The sequence below is a fragment of the Dryas octopetala genome, chromosome 1 (assembly GCF_963921425.1).
Source record: "Dryas octopetala chromosome 1, drDryOcto1.1, whole genome shotgun sequence".
NCBI lineage: Eukaryota > Viridiplantae > Streptophyta > Magnoliopsida > Rosales > Rosaceae > Dryas > Dryas octopetala.
In genome coordinates, this window is record NC_141366.1 from 8,866,390 (window position 1) to 8,886,594 (window position 20,205).

At 35.2% G+C, this 20,205-nt stretch overlaps 3 protein-coding genes across 6 annotated transcripts; 2 read left to right on the forward strand and 1 right to left on the reverse strand.

Annotated features, from left to right (window-relative positions):
• The first annotated feature begins 1,328 nt into the window (after nucleotides 1-1,328).
• GRL (transcription activator) lies at nucleotides 1,329-14,575 on the forward strand. Of its 3 annotated transcripts, XM_086234126.1 has the most exons (24): nucleotides 1,329-1,469; nucleotides 2,175-2,604; nucleotides 2,706-2,780; nucleotides 3,254-3,334; nucleotides 4,043-4,123; nucleotides 4,278-4,360; nucleotides 5,177-5,261; nucleotides 5,886-6,011; nucleotides 6,157-6,264; nucleotides 6,480-6,524; nucleotides 6,606-6,748; nucleotides 7,341-7,473; nucleotides 7,547-7,657; nucleotides 7,771-7,849; nucleotides 8,479-8,672; nucleotides 9,898-10,043; nucleotides 10,158-10,239; nucleotides 10,356-10,466; nucleotides 11,052-11,177; nucleotides 11,283-11,422; nucleotides 11,526-11,622; nucleotides 12,197-13,188; nucleotides 13,455-13,667; nucleotides 13,852-14,575. In XM_086234126.1, exons 2-24 carry the CDS (start codon nucleotides 2,200-2,202, stop codon nucleotides 14,336-14,338), a joined length of 4,143 nt encoding a protein of 1,380 aa, XP_086090252.1. In that variant the 5' UTR covers nucleotides 1,329-1,469; nucleotides 2,175-2,199; the 3' UTR covers nucleotides 14,339-14,575. The 3 variants fall into 3 exon arrangements, with proteins under 3 accessions (XP_086090252.1, XP_086090242.1, XP_086090255.1); XM_086234116.1 differs by having other exon boundaries at nucleotides 6,480-6,748; XM_086234129.1 differs by lacking the exons at nucleotides 1,329-1,469; nucleotides 2,175-2,604 and having other exon boundaries at nucleotides 2,750-2,780; nucleotides 4,033-4,123.
• A 218-nt stretch (nucleotides 14,576-14,793) lies between these two features.
• SRX (sulfiredoxin) lies at nucleotides 14,794-16,372 on the reverse strand. 2 transcript variants are annotated; one of them, XM_086234152.1, is made up of 5 exons: nucleotides 16,164-16,372; nucleotides 15,886-16,055; nucleotides 15,421-15,454; nucleotides 15,148-15,241; nucleotides 14,794-15,056 (listed from the first exon to the last, which is right to left on the reverse strand). In XM_086234152.1, the coding sequence occupies exons 1-5, from the start codon at nucleotides 16,234-16,236 to the stop codon at nucleotides 15,041-15,043; spliced, it is 387 nt and encodes a 128-aa protein (XP_086090278.1). In that variant the 5' UTR covers nucleotides 16,237-16,372; the 3' UTR covers nucleotides 14,794-15,040. The 2 variants fall into 2 exon arrangements, with proteins under 2 accessions (XP_086090278.1, XP_086090271.1); XM_086234145.1 differs by having other exon boundaries at nucleotides 15,135-15,241.
• Nucleotides 16,373-16,515: 143 nt separating this feature from the next.
• On the forward strand, nucleotides 16,516-19,829 carry LOC147297425 (HISTIDINE TRIAD NUCLEOTIDE-BINDING 2). Its single transcript, XM_086234138.1, has 6 exons — nucleotides 16,516-16,676; nucleotides 16,776-16,868; nucleotides 18,218-18,304; nucleotides 18,931-19,078; nucleotides 19,256-19,373; nucleotides 19,471-19,829. Exons 1-6 carry the CDS (start codon nucleotides 16,639-16,641, stop codon nucleotides 19,536-19,538), a joined length of 552 nt encoding a protein of 183 aa, XP_086090264.1. The 5' UTR covers nucleotides 16,516-16,638; the 3' UTR covers nucleotides 19,539-19,829.
• Nucleotides 19,830-20,205: the final 376 nt, after the last annotated feature.

Sequence of the window (20,205 nt, forward strand, 5' to 3'; positions counted from 1 at the left end):
TCATAATAAGCTCATTTTCAACCCCTAAATAGTGTTATATTAGCTCACCTGTGAAATACCCAAATTGGGTGACTCATCATCATCATATTGAATGCCAGAATTCAGAAAGACAAATCATCATTATTATATAAATCTTTGTAGCCGATTTTTGCATCCTATAAATAAATAAAAAAATTTCTCTCAAACAGTCACACACTCATAGAAACAGTAAAAATATAATCATGGTTTGCTTGCTTAATGTCCAAGCCAAGCCAAATATGTCTTCCACCTCATAATCGAGAAGGAAGGTGCACCCTTCTAATATACGCAGGACTCACAACACAGCTTCAAAGATGAAGCACCCCACTAAGGCACTAACATCGACCAAGTCAAATGGTTTATATGATATATACAAATAAAAAATTATAATATCATGTGTGCCACTAAGATGTACCTTAGCTAGAGCTTCCATCATGTACCCATAGTAGGCTTAGTAGCCACCAAACTCAAATAATTGCAATTGAAAATGCACTTTAAAGCAAAATAATCCACACTAATTTATGATATTTCTTGACAAAGCTTATTATATATATATATATATATGTAGGGCATTTCCTTTTTAGTGATATATGATCATATTCAGTGGTAGAACCAAGAATTTTCTTTGCAGAGATGAAAAAATACAACAATCTACTTATTTTAATCTATTTACGACATTTTATCGAATATCTTATCTTCTATTTAAGAAAAATATAAATAAATAAATTGAATCGTCGAGACAAATTAATGAGAAAATTTTTGTTACATAGAAATGATAGACTCCACCTACCCTACATAGATCCGCTGGTGGTCATATTATTACCCTAAATCAATTTATAATTCCCAACTAAAATCTTAATTGCATAAATTTATAAAGCTTCCCAACTAATTAGAAAAGAGAAAAGAGAGCAGGTAACTAGAAGTCTAGAACCAAAGCCTGGATAATGATGATCAAACTATTAAGTATATATTATTGTATGGTTGTGTTCACCAGAACTATAATCATCTCTGTTTAAAATCACATAAATGTTGTTTAATTTGTGACATAATAGTGGACCTGTGATCAGGTGTTCATCATTTTTCTTCTTTTTTGGAGGCCCAATTCTTTGCAGTTTTTTATTTTTAATTTACTTTTTACTGTTTCACCGTTTTTCGAAGGAGAAAGAGAGAAGAAAAGAAAAGAAACCGCGCCCACGGGACACCTCCACCTGTCTTAAATAACTACTCACTAATAAAAATATTACTAATTTGTTTATAAATTTCTAATTCTATTTATTAAGTTGAGAAAAACCGAATTCCAACTCTCCCATTAAACCAACCACTCTCTTTCTCACATTCTCATAGTAAGTAGCTGCTTCACAACCGAAGGCAGCAGAGAGAACTCAGATCTGAGCTTCATGATCGTCACCTACCTCAACCTGCTCTTGCTTTCAACTTTCCCGCTTTGACTTGTACGCTACTACTCTCTCTCTCTCTCTCTTGTGCACCTTTTTTGTTTTGCTCCGTTTGGTTGCCTAGAAAATGTGAGAAAGAAAAAAAGTGGAACACAGTCTTCGAAACTACGAATGCATAAACAAAGCTTACAATTTTTTTCTTTCTCGAGTTGAGTGTACAATCTCTCATTTTCTCAGCAGCCAAATGGGGAATTTTTATTTTGTTTTGTGATTTGTGTGCCAACTATAATGTCTGTTGTTTAGGATTGGTATTTTTAAGTTTTTTTTTTTTTATAATAATGTTACTAATTTGGTTCAGCTCCAAGCTATATAATTCTCTCCTTATAGTCCGGTTAAACTCAATTGGTTGGAGGTTTTTCTCTACTGGGTGCCTAAACGAAAATAGTTCAGTATCAGATTATATTTTTAAATTGTTTTTCTTATTCTTTAATCCTTCGTTTTTATTTGCTGCAAAGTGGAAGATGAAACCATTGTGTAATAACAAACAATAAAGCTTTCTGGGAAAGATAATTGTTTGAAAAGATAAGCAAGCTTCTGCGTTTGGTTGCTCAGAAAATACAAGAAATTTTGTTACTTTCCTAGATATTTGCTGGTTTTGTTTTCTCAATTTCATGAACTGAAATGTGGAACAAGAGAAAATTTTATGAATTAAGATATGTAATTTTATAGTATTTTGACTCTAAATCAAAAATTGAAATGCAGAAAATTTTGTGTGGATTACTTACCAATGGCAAAATCGAGACAACATTTCTCTAGCCAAGACTCATCATTGTCACCCACTTCTGTGAGATCAAGAGAATGGGAGGGTCCATCAAGATGGACTGAGTACTTGGGTCCAGAAACTATTTCTCCAATGACATCAAGGAATGCAGGTCCTGATGGACATGTCCATAGTTCAGCAGGGTCCCACAAAGGCCTGAACATGCAGTGGGTAGTTCAACTAACTGAAGTAGCGGAAGGTCTTATGGCTAAAATGTATAGGTTGAACCAAATTTTGGATTACCCGGATCCAGTTGGCCATGTATTTTCAGAAGCATTTTGGAAAGCCGGTGTGTTCCCCAACCATCCAAGAATTTGCTTGTTACTCTCAAAGAAGTTCCCGGAGCATTATAGCAAGTTACAGCTTGAACGTGTAAGAATTGATTTTTTTTCCTTTAAATATCAGGTGTTCTTTTGTTAGTCAACATTACTTGACTAGCTGAATATTATTAATCTGGAAGAACATTGATGCAGGTTGATAAGGTCGCTTTGGATGCCTTGCATGATAATGCAGAACTTCATTTACAAAACCTGGAACCTTGGGTTCAGGTATGGAGTTAGTTTTTCCATTTACTTTTATTATTCTGTCATGCAAATCTTCTATATAAAGCTTTTGGAGAACTATTAATTTTCCGAAGTCTAATGTTTTTGGTGTTATATTAAGGTCATGGGAGTTCTCGTCATTGTCTAATTTTACTGGTTTGATCTATCTTTTATAAAGGAGTTAGGTATCACATTAGTTATTATTGATACCTAAAATGCTAAAACTTAATTCTGAATTTGTGGTCCATGAGCAAGTTTGTCATCAACAAGTTGATAAATGGTCAGTCCAGGAGCTATTGCATCAATGGTTATAAACATTTATTCCTGGTGGTGGTGGCTTTGATCTGAGAAATCTCTGTAAATCACTCTTTTTGTCATATAATGAAATGAGAATAGATTGCTTCCTGTTTATCATTTAGATTTCAAGTTGATCATATGTGAGATGCAGGAAATTAATAGCTTTCTCTTACTTGAACCAGCTGCTTCTTGACTTGATGGCATTTCGAGAGCAAGCTCTACGACTTATATTGGATCTAAGCAGTACAGTAATTACCTTGTTGGTGAGTCTCATGATCACTTCTCTTTCACCTGTATGAATTATAGGTTTTGAATGGGACAAGGATATTGACACTGTTTCCGCTTTCAACTCTATATAAGATGCCCAACCATTCACCTCCAGAAGCATAAGATTGATGCATTGTAATTATGTTTTTCTGATATCTGTCTCATACACTCACTGATACATGGTGAAGTGAAATTGAAAATGTTAAATTAACCTTATTTTTGGTTATGTAAACGAATGGAATCTGTTAACAGCAGGTTAGTCTAATTAGTAAAGCTTCACAACTCTTGTGGAAACCAGATGTAAAGTGCTTGTTAGAAGCAGCCTTATGAAGATAGAAGTACATGATCTTGAGTATGCAAATATTGCTTGTAATAAGATGTTCTTGATATAATTTTCAGATGGAGGACGAACCTCAATGTCTATCTTGCTCCTTTTCTTACAAAAGTAGACAAATGTAATGTTTTCAAAGTAATTTATTGATGACATGGTATAGCACCAGGGATGAATGGTTAAAAGCTTCCTAATGTATGCTATGTTGAACTTATTAGGAATTGAACATGTAAATTAAGATAACATTTGACAAAGTAAATTAATTTTTGCATTATTTTCTTACATTTTAAGCTTCTAGATGATGATTATTGACAAAAACACAGATCAAGGTTTCTACATGGCATCTCTAATAACTTGGCGCAGTATTTTGCAGCCCCACCAGAACTCGCTTATACTACATGCATTTATGGATCTCTTTTGTTCCTTTGTCCGCGTTAACCTTTTCTCTGAGAAGGTAAGTTAACTTTCCATTCTTCTTCCCATTTTTCAGTATCTGTTTCTTGTCACTGTCCATTTGTTGAGAATTTTTAAAATGCTTTGTCTTACCTGTCTATCCATATGGTTATGAATATGTGCTTGCAGTTCTGATAACACTATACTTATAACAGATACCGAGGAAAATGATGATACAAATGTATAACCTTTTGCATGCCATGTCAAGAAACGACCGAGATTGTGATTTTTATCATCGGTAGGATCTATTTTTAGTTACAAGTTACTTTATTTTTTCTGCATGTCATTATTATATCCATTTTCATTTTTTATAATTATTTTGCATATTGCTTTGGTTTTTTTTTATAATTGCATATAGTATTGATAAATTTTTAAAGATGCCTTTTACAATGCTTAAACTGAAATGTTTATGCCCTGATTGTCATTATGATGATGAAATATTACTTCCTCACTTCCTCTGTTAGAGTAGCAGAGAAAGTTTAGAAGAAATACTTGAAATGACTCTATAGAGCACATGGGTGGTGGTTATAGTTATTGCAAATAACTGAATGTGTGGAACTTCTTAACAGTATTACATTGTTATATCCATGCATGAATAACTAACTATCTACAAATGCTCATGGCTCTATGGTCCTTGTGCCCTAGTATTACATTGTTATATCCATGGTATTTATCCTTTTTATGGTTGGTAGGTTTGGTATACCATGCATCTTTACATAAGCATCCTTAAAGGGCGAACAAAAAAGCCTTCTTTTGATGCTTAGAAGTTGTGCTTCACTTGTAGCATGATCTTTTATTTTCCATCCATTTAGGGCTGTAAACAAACTGAGTGACTTGCCAGCTGTTTGTAAATCAGCCTAACAAGAAGGCTTGTGGCAAGCTTGAGCTCTACTGAACTCATTGTTGGCTCGGGTTGATTGCAGCCCTCTTCCCAATATGATTATTTCCTTATTGGAAAATCTCTATTCTTATATTTTTTTTATAGGAAAATCTCTTTTCTTATTGTTTCTACTTAAAACGTCAGGCCTTATGTTTTTCTTTCTGTTGATAATAGGTTGGTTCAGTTTATAGACAGTTATGATCCACCATTGAAAGGATTAAAAGAAGACCTAAATTTTGTGAGCCCGCGTATTGGAGAGGTTAGTGTGTGCCTTAATTTATCCATGTGTTTTTTTTATAAAAATTTATCTATGTGCATTTAATAGTTATGTTTTTATGGAGGGGGCATAAAGAGGAGGTCCCGAGTTCAAATCCCCTTCCCCCAAATGTTGTAATTGATAAAAAAAGGTGTATAGATATTATTCGCTTTTCATTTATGAGATTGGTAACATATGAACTTTTGTGCCTCTTACAGTCTTCGTAGAAGGTGTCTCATGTAATATTTGGAAGTTTGTGAGAGAGTGAACTGTGATAATGGTATCACTGACTGCAACATTATGGCAAAAAGTACCTATTAAGAATTTCTGTCTGTGCTCAGTTAATTTTAAAATAAGATGCCATCATATTTAGAAATTTGTAATCACTTTCTGTTAAAGATAGAGATCATTCGGTTTTTGCTTAAAATATTTATCAGTACCTTGTATGTATTATTCATAGAACTCTTCTTATAATGAATTTGCATAATTGTACCTTAAAAGGAAGGGAAAAGGTCTATATGAAGCATTGATTTGAACTACCATTAATGTAGAAGATTCTGTTTATAAGATTTAATGTAGAACAGTAGAAGATTTATTACCATTAAATTTCATTTTTTTTTCTTCCAGGTGCTAGAGGCTGTGGGTCCTATTATTTTTCTATCAACAGATACAAAAAAGCTCAGAAATGAGGGATTTTTAAGTCCATATCATCCTCGATACCCAGACATACTTACCAATTCTGCTCACCCGATGGTAGACATTTTCACTTTGATTCATTCTGGGATTGACCAAAATCTGTTAGATTGTTCTCCTTTCTCTATATTTCAAATTTGAAATGTTTTGTTTAGCTTTATTATTGCAAACTGCACTATATGGTTAATTTCTGTTCCACCTGCAGAGAGCTCAGGATCTAGCAAATGTCACCTCTTATCGGGAATGGGTATTATTTGGGTACCTTGTTTGTCCTGATGAGCTTCTCCGCGTCACTAGCATTGATATCGCTCTGGTAAACCCTACACTCTGCATAATTTCTATTTGTTCTTGCCAGTGTTAAAATATTGAATTTGGATTGAGCATATATGATGTAGAAGAGAAGATATGCACATAGTGGAATTGTTTTTAGGAATTTACTATAGACATGTTGATGCATATTTTGGCATCTATTTATCATATTAATGTGTTTTTTTTATTCTTATTTTTATTCTCTTTCGTGGCTTTCAGGTTGTATTGAAAGAAAATTTGGTACTTACATTGTTCAGGGATGAGGTAATTTTTGCTGTCTGTGTTATTTCGTTGAAACTACTTTCATCATTTTCAGTAGTTAACTGTCGTAACTTTAACATGCAGTACATGCTTTTACATGAGGATTATCAGCTTTATGTCCTGCCACGAATTTTAGAATCAAAGAAGATGGCAAAATCTGGACGTACAAAGCAAAAAGAAGCAGATCTGGAGTATAGTGTAGCAAAGCAAGTTGAGAAAATGATAAGGTATGTATATATAGAAATCTAAATATGAAAAGCTGAACTTGAAACTTGGAGAAAATCGGAATGAGAGAAGATGACCCAATTAATAGTTCTGTGCACAAAATTGAAAAATATAATTTCCACTTAAGGTAGTCTTCCCGATACTTGAATATGATGCAAGATAACCTTAGAATCCTTGATGTTGTTTTGCTTATGCAAGGCGGTACCAAGGTCGAATTTTCTTAGATTTCCCTGAGGTGGAGGATTTAATTAGGATGGTAGGTAATGGGCATATCAATTATATCAAGCTGAACACACACTAGTAGTTCCAAATTTGTCATGTTAATGTATCCGTATGGTGTCCTAAATCACAAAATGCTTCATAATACACCTGTTGCAATAATGACTCTTTTTTTTACTATTAAATACTAAATGAGCAATGGTAAATTCTTCTATACAAATTCTCATTTGCATGTATCCCATGTTTGGATAACCGTACTCATGTTTCAAATATCCATCACTAAGTCTTAGTTCTCATCAAATGAACTTTCCTTCTGCTTGGTGATGTTTGTGGCACCATGTGCATTGAATATAATAAAATGGTTACTGGATGCAGTGAAGTACATGAGCAAGCATTACTATCATGTGATGCCATTCATCGTGAGAGGAGAATATTATTGAAGCAAGAGATTGGAAGAATGGTGCTTTTTTTCACTGATCAGCCTAGTTTGTTGGCTCCGAATATACAGGTACATGCTTCTTAAAAGTAGATACATTCTACTGCTTTTTGATAATAATCTAATGATTTGATGCATCCTATAGATGGTATTCTCTGCCTTGGCTTTTGCTCAATGTGAGGTCATCTGGTATTTCCAACATGTTGGAATTGCATCCTCAAAATCTAAAGCCACTCGAATGGTACCAGTTGACATAGTAAGCTATGTTTCACACTATCTGTTGGGATCGGTTGTGATCAATTTTCTTTTCCTACTTTTCCAACCTGACAATGAAGTGCTTGACTTCAACTCTTGTGATTTTGTTTGCAGGATCCAAGTGATCCAACTATTGGGTTCTTATTAGATGGAATGGACCATCTCTGCTGTTTAGTACGCAAATACATTGCAGGTTAGATTGAACTTGATTTGTGCCATGCCATTTTTCTCAACAGCAAAGAAATATGATACCTAATTTGCATGTGAAGAAATCGCTATATATATGTATATTATTACTTCAATGAGAATGCGGAACTCAAAAATGTATTGAAGTGTGATCTTTGTACATGGCATGCATTATACCATATACTTCTGTTTGTAGAAGTTTGGAAGTCAAGCAATAGTTTGAGTCAATTTTGAGAGGATAATTTGATCAACCTAGAATATAATAAGCAGAATAAGTTAAGCAAGAAACTTAGCAAATATATAAATGAAGGCATTCCCTTGTCCTTTTTGTTTGAAGTCTAATACTCCCACTTCAACACTTATATTCTAGTACTTCTAGTTAAATTGATTGCCATGTAATCTATTACTTAGGTTAGGATGTAATGAATGTGCTTATTGGCAGTTTGTGCAGCCTTATCTGCTGTCACTTTTTGTAAATTAACTTTTCTGAGATTCATATACATATTATCGCAACATTTATGATAAGAACTTTTGCTATGCGGCACATAAATGTGAGCAACATTGTGTTATTACTGCAATAAGAGATTTCTTTTATAAATAAGTTACAAATTTTATACTTTGCAAATTTACATGCAGCGATTCGAGGTTATGCATTATCATTCCTTTCTTCTTGTGCTGGTAGAATTCGGTTTTTGTTGAATACCCCTGGGATGGTGGCTCTTGACTTAGATGCAAGCTTGAAAGGTCTTTTTCAGAAGATTGTTCAGCACCTTGAAAACATACCAAAACCACAGGGTGAAAATGTATCTGCCATTACATGCGATCTATCTGTAAGAAATCTGCAGAATGTCTCTATTTTCTTTAGAATAAATCTCCCTCTCCCAAGGTTTTTGGATGCAAAATAGATGTTTCCTGTAGATTCTGAAATATTTATTTCCTGTGTTTCATTTGTCGCCTCCCTTGCATATAAAGTTTCTCATTTATTATTTTATTATATTAATTTACATGAAGCTGCTTGAATAATTGTAGATTGATATGAATTGTAAAGGATTGTAATTGTGTATGTATGTGCTTTATAAATGCGGAAATTACACGAGAGATAGTCATGGATATATCAGAAGCCTGTGGGAGTCTGTCGTCGTCAGAAATCTTGTAAAATTATCATTAGCTTCTTGTGTGATGCATATGTGCATGTATTTGTGTGCTAGTGCTGAAATTGTGTCTATGTCTCTATCATGGTAACTGATAAATCACTATCAGAAGCCTTCAGTAGGTTATGATATTTTTTATTGCGTGTGTGTGCATGGGTCTATGTCATTTGTGTTTGCATGGGCCCATCTCTCTCTCTCTCTCTCTCTCTCTCTCTCTCTCTCTCTCTCTCTCTCTCTCTCTCTCTGAGGATGTGATTTGTATATATAATTACATTATTGCTATGTTATTGTTGTATATATAAACTACTTAATTAAGGAAAACTGCCAAGCATGGTTTTTTTGTTTTTTTCCAAACAAAAAATTATAAGAATTCTTGTTGTTACTAGGGAATATCTAGGATTGCAAAACCTATTACCTTTGTAGGGCTTGGTAGGAAGTAATTGATATGATATTGGGACCATGAAATGGATCCCACAAATTTTGTTCAAGATGTGGGGTGTGTTGGTCATTTCTTTATACTTTTGAGGCCTTTTAACTATATATAAGAATTTTAGGTAAGTGAAGAAGTGGGGGACTAAATTCACTTAGATTTGAGAAGAGAGGCCATATGATGGAAAAATGAAATACTTATTTCCTACCTGGAGGGAGAAGTTATTAATTTAAAGGGTTTCAAATTTATCTTAACTAATTAATTGTATAATGTAGTTTTTGTAATCAAGTCTAGTTACTTTTAGTTGTTTTTATTCCATGGCATACTTTGTAACTCATCCTCCAATTTATTGCTCTAAATAAATAATCGCTCTCACTGTTGTCCTTGTCGCTTTAGTATCCTAGTTCTCAATTTTGCATAGGTTTCTTTATAAATATGTTATCAATAAGGTGTTAATTTCTGATTTCTATTCAGGAATTCCGAAAGGATTGGTTATCAATATTGATGATAGTAACATCTTCCCGGTCATCTATAAACATAAGACATTTGGAGAAAGCTACAGTCTCTACAGGGAAAGAAGGGTTGTTATCAGAGGGAAATTCTGCTTACAATTGGTCCAGGTGCTCTTTAGACTTTAAGTGCCCTTGCAAAGTTTCAGTATTGTTGAACGTAATATGATTATATATTTTTTCAGTTTATACATGAATAATAGCATATACTCTATTTCAAATTAGATGTGTTGACGAACTGGAATCTCAATTATCAAAGCATGCAAGTCTTAAGAAGTTGTATTTCTACCATCAGCACCTTACAGCAGTAAGTTCTTGTTTTCTTTAGCTATAACTGGTTTGCTAAGCTTCCCTGTAGTGTAGCCAATAACTTGATACAGATTTAATTTTTTTTTTTTTTTCCCTATTCTTCATCTGAAATAGGTCTTCAGGAACACTATGTTTGGCCCAGAAGGGCGCCCACAGCATTGCTGTGCATGGCTTGGTGTTGCAAGTAGTTTTCCAGAGTGTGCTTCCCCCATTGTTCCAGAAGAGGTGATCTATAACCTCAATTCCCTCCACCTCCTCTATTTTCATATGTTTGAATGTGTAGAATTTTCAAATTCTGTAGATATATCTACGTGTCACAACATTCTATTATATCATTATTCACTGAATTCAAAACACACAAAAAAAAGGGGGGGTCTAGAACATATTACGAAAACTTCATTATTTTCAAGTCCTGGTATGTTGAGTCAAAAACTAAGCTAGTTATGATGTTACTATAATATAGCTGAAGTTGCATGCATAATTGTTTTCTTTCCTTAAATTACTTATAGAAAATGATAATGAGCCTTTCTGTGAGTTTTTATTTCTTCAAGATTCTAGGTTGATAAAAATGATTTTATCCTACATTGGAAATTCATTTTTGATGAAACATAATTCAGTGGTTGATAAATTACTAATGGGTCCTTACTAAAAAGTCTAAAATTATGGTCTGTCTCTAATTGATGCCTTGTACAAAAAAATTATACACCTCGGCCTATTACTCCATTAAAACCTCAAGATGGTACAGCATGCACATGGAAGCATAAGATCAAAAATGAAATGACTGTTGCTTAACTTCTTACACACAAGCAGGTAACTAAAATTGGCAGAGATGCAGTCCTTTATGTTGAATCTCTCATTGAATCTATAATGGGAGGACTGGAGGGATTAATCAACATCCTTGATTCTGAAGGAGGATTCGGTGCCCTAGAGAACCAGGTAGTATCTGTTATCTGATCTGATGTCGTAACTTGTAACACAAGGAAATAAGAAATAGTCGAAATTAGTTACACTTTACACAACTGATTTTGTGAGAAATTTCAGCTTCTTCCAGAGCAGGCAGCTTATTACATGAACTATGCATCAAGAGTATCAATTCCTTCAGCTAAATCTCCAAAGGGAGTATCTGGTTTCCCCTTGCCTGGCCAGGAGAGCCATCCTGAAAATAATAATTCCATCAAAATGTAAGTCATTATTCATCTCAACTTCCTCAATTTTTGCACTCTTTTTCAGATAGTCCAGAATTGACACATACAATGCCTTTTTTTTGGTCTTTGGTAATGCCAGGTTAGAAGCTGCGGTCCAGAGACTGACCAATCTATGCTCAGTTTTGAATGATATGGAGCCTATATGTGTTCTAAACCATGTTTTTGTCTTAAGGGAGGTAAGGCATACTCTTCCCCCTCCCCCTTCCCCCTTTTCATTGCAAAACTGAATGTAGGCACTATGCAGAACAGAGAGAGAGGAAGTGAGTCTCAAGAGTCAAGACCTATTGCAATAACAAAAATGCTAAAACTAACAGAATTAGAGTTCATTTCAATACCTGAATTCTTAATCACTATGTCAGTCTCAAAACCTATTACAATAACAAAATCACTAAAACTAACATGTCAATTAAAACCCTAAATTATTGTAGACAAAACTAAATAAATAAGTAACCCCTAAATTCTAATTCTAATAAATAAGAACTAAATAAAATGAATTTAATTCCTATTGTTGTGCCCATGCTTAAAATAAATGCACATTTCCATCTTATATCCATCATCATTCACTCCTAGTTGGAAAAAGTTTGACTTCAAGTCTTGTAATGTCGAAGTATAAGCAGTTGCAACCTTGAATCTTCAACCATATTCTTTTCTAATTTTGGAAGCAGCAATATCAGAGAAAATATTTTCTTTTCAACCACACAATTATGAGATTCTTGCAATTCCACTGATGCATACCAATCTTATTCACAGTACATGAGAGAATGCATCCTTGGGAACCTTAGGAGGAGATTGCTTGCAGCACTGAAAACTGATAATGATCTCCAACGGCCTTCTGTTCTGGAGTCACTTATTCGCAGACACATAAGTATAATCCATCTAGCAGAGCAGCACATTAGCATGGACCTAACTCAGGGTATTCGAGAAGTTTTGCTCTCAGAGGTCTTCTCAGGACCAGTTTCTTCTTTACATTTGTTTGACAAGCCAGAAGAGCAACATACAGGATCAGCCACTGAAGCTGTTTGTAACTGGTACATTGAAAATATAATCAAGGATGTATCAGGTGCTGGAATCCTTTTTGCTCCAATTCACAAATGCTTTAAGAGCACAAGGCCTGTTGGCGGATATTTTGCTGATTCAGTGACTGATGTTAAAGAATTGAAGGCCTTTGTTCGGATTTTTGGTGGCTATGGAGTTGATAGGCTAGATAGAATGCTGAAAGAACACACTGCTGCACTTTTAAATTGTATTGACACATCGTTGAGATCGAACCGTGAACTGCTAGAGGCAGTTGCTGGCAGCCTGCATTCTGGTGACCGGATAGAAAGAGAGGCATCAATAAAGCAGATAGTCGATATAGACACAGTGATTGGGTTTTGTGTTCAAGCTGGGCTGGCCCTGGCTTTTGACAGACTTCTAACTGAAGCTTCTGGAGCTGTGCTCTTAGAAGGTGTGCCCTTGATATATTCATTATTAGCTGGGATAGCTAAGCATATACCTGAAGAAATACCTGAAAAGAAGGAAATCAGGAGACTGAGAGGCGTGGCAAACAATGTTGGTGTAGTCTATGATCATGATTCTCAGTGGGTGAGATTGATCTTAGAAGAGGTTGGGGGTGCAAATGACGGTTCATGGAGCTTGTTGCCTTATTTATTTGCCACCTTCATGACATCTAATATATGGAATACCACTGCCTTCAATGTTGACACTGGAGGATTCAATAACAATATCCATTGCTTGGCAAGGTGGGCTTGCATTTTCTTTTACCATAAAGTATAATTATGTTTTCTGGTAGATGCTTCTGAATACAAGATGGGGTTCATTGATTCCTCAAAGTTTTAAAGGCAAATAAGCCAAACTCATACGTACCCACTAGTTCTTAGTACAATTGGTACATTATTTGATTAGGTAGTTTCTTGGCTCCGTGATCATTAAATTGAGAAATAGAATGTTTTAATGGGTCTTTTGGCCAAATGGATTAATGCCTACATTGAATAAATTTTGTTGGCAGGTGCATTAGTGCTGTAATTGCAGGAAGTGAGTTTGTTAGACTGGAACGTGAGCATCAGCAGAGACATTCTCTCTCAAATGGACATGTTGGTGAGACATTGGACCCCGAAATACAAAGTTGTTTGTCAGCTGAAGCAAGCATAAAATCCACAATGCAGCTCTTTGTCAAATTCTGTGCAAGCATAATACTAGATTCTTGGAGCGAAACTAACAGGTCAGTTGATTTATCTCTACTCGCATGTTGGCATAAACACGTACGGTGAAATGGCCACGTTATAGATATGACTGTAAAGATTCTCATGACAAAATGTCCCTTTCTTATTTGCTCTTGCACATGCTCTATAATTCTCCTATTGAACCATGTGCAAGCTGCTAATGGTTTCAACTGTTCTTCACAGATCTCATCTTGTAGCACAGCTAATTTTCCTAGACCAACTTTGTGAGATTTCACCTTATCTTCCACGAAGCTCTCTGGAACCCCATGTTCCATATGCCATTCTTCGTTCAATATATAGCCAGTATTATGCAAATTCTCCATCTACGCCACTCGCATTACTAAGTGTTTCACCCCGCCATTCACCTTCTGTATCACTCACACATGCATCTCCTGGAGTACGACAACCCCGTGGTGACTCCACTCCTCAGTATGATTCAGGTTATTTCAAAGGATCATCATCCCATAGCCAGGAGCACCTTTATGATGCTGACAGTGGAAGCTTACGAAGCACTGAAAGCAGGCAGCGGAATGTCCGTCGTTCTGGCCCTTTGGATTACAGCTCAAGCCGTAAAGTTAAGTTTGTGGAAGGCTCAACTTCAGGGAGCACTGGTCCCAGCCCGTTACCAAGATTTGCTGTCTCGAGGTCTGGTCCAATATCATACAAGTAAAAGGTTAACCAGTACTCGCCGGATGGTAAATTATCTACTCTTTATAATTTTGTCAACGCTCAGTTATTCATAAACATATAGGACAGATGATGTAAATTTTGACACAGTATATTTATGTTGCTCGACAAAGTATCCTCCTTATCCCCTTGATCATGTAAATTCATGCCTTATACTCAAGCACTCACTTGTGTAAAAGCCAAGAAATTTTATGCAAGAGATAGTATTACTGAAAAAAGAAAAGCAGTTTCTCACCAAACAGAAAAACAATTTGACATGCGGTACTCTTCCATTCCTATTCGCCTCATAAACCGAAAATCGTAAAAATTGCACAAAAATTAGATATCATTTAATCTATTTATTGACTGGCTAAAAAAAATATTTAATCTATTTACTGGTATTATCCTTACATCTAAGTTCCAAGAAATTGCTCACACATCAAAATTCTTTTGGTGATAAAGAAAAACAAAACAGAACAAAGTTTTGCATTACTATATTCAATTTTTCCTCAATAACACCGGATCTTTATGAACAACAGCTTCCACAGAATCGACACAGATAAACCTTCTAAACGTTAATGCCATTGACAAGGTTCTATACAAAGTTACAAACATAGGCACATGATAATAAGTGCCCAATAATTACTTGCAATTGCTATTATTAACTTGGTAAAAACTGTGAATTCACTCTAGAAGATAACCCACTTTAGCGGAGGTGATGCCTGCAAGCCAAAGAAAAAAAAAGAGTTAACAATTATTGATAGAGAGAACAAGTAAAACTAAACAAGCATTAATATAACCCGGAAAAAATACCGGAGGGTTTCTTTTGTTCCACGGCGAATTTTGCACCGTATTGTTGGGAGCCCGAGACGCTGGTGAGCTTCATATCGATGACAACCAGAGAAACCTAAAAAACATGAGAAAATCATGAGCTATGATCCTGAGAACCTCATGAGCGGCTACGACATCCCCAAAGGAGGTTTCCATTTTGCCTTCTCTTTTTCTCACTTTTAACTAGAACTCTCCAATTGTCTCACAAAGATAAAGAATAACAAGTCTTTGTGGAGAATAATGATAAGCACATACCATAATAAACTCCTTCGACCTCAAGCACATCAATCTGCATTAACAAGAGAATGAGCCAAACAAAAAGTGATTTTGGATCCCAGAAGGTACTAAAAGGGGGGATTTTTGCAATTCATGTATGAATTATGACAACCCTTTAAATCAGAAATCCAACTCCTGCATGTCAGCATTACAGTACATGGAGCCATTAATATGTAAAAAAATCCATTTCCTAAGCACAAGCTAATCCATTTTAGTATTTTACATAACAAGTTCATACACAGACTTAATTTTTACTTATATTTTAAGATGGTAAATCATTCATTATCCAAATCACCTAGACCACGAGAAACATGGTACCCAAAAGTTCAAAACTAATCCTCATAAGAGAATAGTTTGTCTTCACTTTCTAGGAAACCAAACAGAAGATACAAAACCCAATAAAGTAAAGCAAATAACGAGTTGGGGTTGTTAAGCAGTGCTTACAGGTACTTGGAGGCCAATTTCACGAATGCTATCCATGAGTTCTTGAACCTTGTTTGGGTCGTTAGCTCTGGTTCTCATCAAAGGCCTCCTTATCTTATCAAGAGGAAGCTCCAATATCACTGGCCCACCACCCCCTCCACTACTACCACTAGAACTCAAAGGAGGAGACCCTGAAAATATAATTCTTATCAAATTTTACATTTTAAAACAAGAAAAACTAACAAATAAATGACCCATTAACCCATTAAAGGAGGAGAGCCAAGGAAAGTTTTTTGTACCATTAGATGAAAGAGAAGCAGAAACAGTGAAGCTCCTCAAGCTGTTTGGTACTTGCAGAACAAAATTCGCCATTTTTTTTCTTCCTCTATTTTGCCAAGGCTTTCTCTTCTGTCTATTTGTATCTTCGAGATAATTATGATATTATAGTCCCTCGACCATGTTTGATCGAGTGGTATTGGATTTTTGGCTTCATCAGAACCGTCAATGAGAATTTAGAAGGTCTCCGGACTACGGGTAAATGGGTAATGTCCTTTTGAAGACTTTTGCTAATGACCCATTTATTTGGACGGTCCAGATGTTGTCCATCACCACCACCACCTAGATAATAGCTAGTGAGACACTGCACATTAGCCAAATCTTTGAACCCATTTTCCAATTTATTTTATTTATTTCCTTGAAATGGCTTGTGGGTATTGCAGAGCTGAGTGAGCTTAAATACCTGGTTCTGATAGACATTTATTTTGTTGCAAATGAATGCCAATGGCTGCACTCACCTCTTTTTCTCTCTTTAGGTACTCTCGTTGTTTATGTCGCTGACCTTTGTTCACTCTGTTAGTCTGGGTACAGGAACTCTGTTTATGTCTCTAGTTTTGTTTTGAAATTTGGAACAGGAACTGTGCAGCAACAACAGTGAGAGCTTTTGTGGCAGTGAAAGCCTCCAACCCCAATTTCAAAACCTTCTTTCTTCCTCTTCACTCTCGCAGGTACACTCTCTCTGCTCTTTTCTATGTTCAGTTTTTTGTACATGTTTTTTTCTTTGGACAATTGTGTTAAGAAAAAAAGGATGGTCTAACAGTCACCAAATTGAAATTTCTCAAATTTACTTTGTTGCCTTTGAACAGACACCATAATCTTCATCTGGGTACCTGTTAAATTATATTTAAAAATTAAGGACGAGAAAAAAGGCTGCCTTTTGGGAATTTCCTCTTGTGTTTGGGGGGTGGGGGGCTACGCCTATTGTAAAGTGTTAATTAGTAGTATTCTTTGACATTGGTAAAGTTTTGGCAATTCAAGATTTTTGGTTTTTTCTTTCTTTTTGGTGAGTTTAGCATGTTTGACCTTCTTCTTGTAGCAAATATACCAATCTTTCTATAAGAATCGTTTATTTGACATCTATTGTCAATTTTTCACTTTATAGACACCAAATCAAAATGTCAAGCTTATATGCGGTGTCTGCTGATTTATGTAGGTCTAGCTGTTAATGTTTTGGCATACTGCATACCCTGCCGATTAGTTGTTCTATTGTAAAAATACACGGTTCAATAATGAGTAATAATCAGTGACATTTTTTGAGCTTAGTTACTTTGTAAAACACTCAAAGTTTGTGCTCATTACATGAAAGGCGAAAATCTCCTTAATTTTTTTCATCATACCTTTGATTCGAGGTACTTAGAATTATTATACAGAGGACCTGAATACGGGGGGCAAGAAGGGGAAAGATGTGGTGGCCTTTTGAGATTTTAGCACTGTAGTGTGTTTGTTGACAAAGAAACCCTTATTTGAGGATGTTGTTGGTAGAAGAAAGGAACAGTTTGTCTGTATAATACTTAAGCCCTGCCAAAGGTAATTGTCATTGGTGTTCTTTGCCATTTCCAAATAAGATAATATTGTAACTACAACATCAAACTTTGATTGGAGTACATCCTGGTTCATCATGGTGGCTCATTTGTACTTATTAATTGTATTTCTGCTAAAAGATGTGACATTGTTAGACTATGGTAACTACAGCATCAAATATTTAAAACACATGCTTATATTTGTTGGCTGCTAAACATCAAGTCAGATTAGGTTTGTAAGGATGAAAGGTTGTTTATCTCTAGTCTGGTGTAGTAGAGATGATATGCAAATGGTCTAAGTTGGTGATCTGTTGAAAAATACTGATAATTTGTTACTAAATAATTATATTGTTTACTTAAGGCATTATATGGCTTTACTTGTTGTAAATTCAAATTTTGAAAATTTTAATTTTCCTGCTATTTAAAACTGCTTTAATTACTGGTATGGTTGTCCCTTGGTGCCTTGCATATAATTAACAGTTACATATGGTTTTTAGATCCCTGTGTCATGTTATGGCAACAAACAACGAAGAGACTGCTGCCAAGGTAGCTGCAGCTAATGCTGACAGTGGAGCTCCAACAATGTATGATCCTTCACATAGTTTGATCCCACATTCAAATTCATAGCAGACTTTTCAGTCTGGAACCTTCTATTTAAATTTTTGAGTTTTTACCCATCAAAGCATGGGAAATAAGTGCTAGTTCTGATATACTGTAGGAAAATTTCTCTTACTAACTCTAAATAGACCATGAATCATTATGATGCATAACCAGTGGCAGAATATGAGAATATCAACAGATTGAATTAGTATTGGCAATGATTTAAAATTTACAATAAACAACTTTTTGCAAAAAATGTTGTAGACAAGCAAATGATACATTGTTAAATAAAATAGAAAACCTTGTTCTGGTAATTTTTGGATATAGGACAGAAGGAATATTAACAATGCAGTTGCAAATGATGAAAGACAATGAAGGTGATATACATAAGAAGTTCCATTAATCTTTCTAATATATAAGCACTTGCAAATTAAAAGAAAACAGTTATCAAAATAATTGCATTTTTGTAAGTCCGCATGTCATTTACATTTCAGTCAAACAGATAAAGAGTTAATGGAAACCAATTCGTATCAAAACAATGATTTTTTTTATCCAAATTGCTCATCAGTTTGCATATGAATTTAAGACTTCTTTCTTCCCCTGGTTTCAGATTCGACAAGATCATAGCAAAAGAAATCCCATCAAGCATTGTATATGAGGATGATAAGGTCCTGGCATTTCGGGATATCAACCCACAGGCTCCTGTTCATGTTTTAGTCATTCCGAAGGATAGGGATGGACTAACAATGCTTGAAAAGGTGATTTTTGGCCTTTTTTCCAACATGCTTTTTCTTCCATTATTAAAGTTCAATTTGACAACCCCAATTACATTCTTCTATGAAGATTTTTAAGAAAATTCTGAGTATATATGTTATGTATGGCACATTTGAATAGTTCAGTCTTTCTTTCCATATGTGCATTCTCTGTCCTTGCAGGCTGAAACTAGGCATGTGGAAATACTGGGTCAACTTCTCCATGCTGCAAAAATAGTGGCCGAGAGAGAAGGTATTCTTGATGGGTTTCGCGTGGTTATCAACAATGGTCCAGATGCATGTAAGTTATCATCCCTGTATAATTTCTATTTGTACCTTCCTTGTATAGTTGTGCAATGGTTAGTGAGTTCAATCATCAATGCTCTCACTCCCTCCAGGTCAATCTGTTTATCATCTCCACTTGCATGTCCTCGGTGGAAGACAGATGAAATGGCCACCTGGTTGAAGATGATCTGAAGCTGATGGACAATACATAAAATTTTAACCTTCTGTATATGAACGATGTGGTGTGGATAATTTTCTTAACCAGAATGTTTAAACATCTGGACCAAAAGACCAGAAGAGAAAATAAGTGGAGGCTTTAGTGTTTTGTGTTTATGTCTTGAGAAGTAACTGTATTGTGTGTTTATCCCCACATGCCAAGTTCAAATCTCTATTCCCCTTTGACCTCCATTGTATTAAAAAATTAAAATAAATTGTTCAAATCTCTCCTCCCCTCACGGTGCATTTCAACTCATTCGTTAAATTTTCCTTCATTTTTATCCATGTGGCACAACAAAAAATTAGACTTTATGCACATTCATTGACTGTTTTCTCTTAGAAAAAAAAAAAAAAAGAGATCTTTTGGGCATTCACAGGTGCACTGAAACTGGAAAACACCAACAATCTTTGAACAACCTATACTGATCTATGCTCTAAAGGAGTATTTACAACTGGGGTCCTTTGTTTTATGTTATTCTGAGAAGTTGAGATCAATTTACAATTCCAAAACAACATCAATCCCACTATGGGATCCAAGTCCTCTTGGCTGGAGACTTGCATCTTCTTGGGTAGTTGGCTGTCACAGAAGATTGGAATTATGATCCCCTAAGTGGGATGGTGATATTGCAAGA

Bases quoted from the DNA above. Each gene is read 5' to 3' on its own strand.
- GRL (XM_086234116.1), top strand. From the start codon at position 2,200: ATGGCAAAATCGAGACAACATTTCTCTAGCCAAGACTCATCATTGTCA. The intron at 6,749-7,340 runs GTATGTATATAT...TACTGGATGCAG, and splicing joins CAAGTTGAGAAAATGATAAG to TGAAGTACATGAGCAAGCAT. The intron at 7,474-7,546 runs GTACATGCTTCT...TGCATCCTATAG, and splicing joins TGTTGGCTCCGAATATACAG to ATGGTATTCTCTGCCTTGGC.
- SRX (XM_086234145.1), bottom strand. From the start codon at position 16,236: ATGGCGAATTTTGTTCTGCAAGTACCAAACAGCTTGAGGAGCTTCACT. The intron at 16,056-16,163 runs GTACAAAAAACT...TTATATTTTCAG, and splicing joins TGCTTCTCTTTCATCTAATG to GGTCTCCTCCTTTGAGTTCT. The intron at 15,057-15,134 runs GTTATATTAATG...TTTGGCTTGCAG, and splicing joins CCCTCCGGTATTTTTTCCGG to GCATCACCTCCGCTAAAGTG.
- LOC147297425 (XM_086234138.1), top strand. From the start codon at position 16,639: ATGCCAATGGCTGCACTCACCTCTTTTTCTCTCTTTAG. The intron at 16,677-16,775 runs GTACTCTCGTTG...AATTTGGAACAG, and splicing joins ACCTCTTTTTCTCTCTTTAG to GAACTGTGCAGCAACAACAG. The intron at 19,374-19,470 runs GTAAGTTATCAT...CACTCCCTCCAG, and splicing joins CAACAATGGTCCAGATGCAT to GTCAATCTGTTTATCATCTC.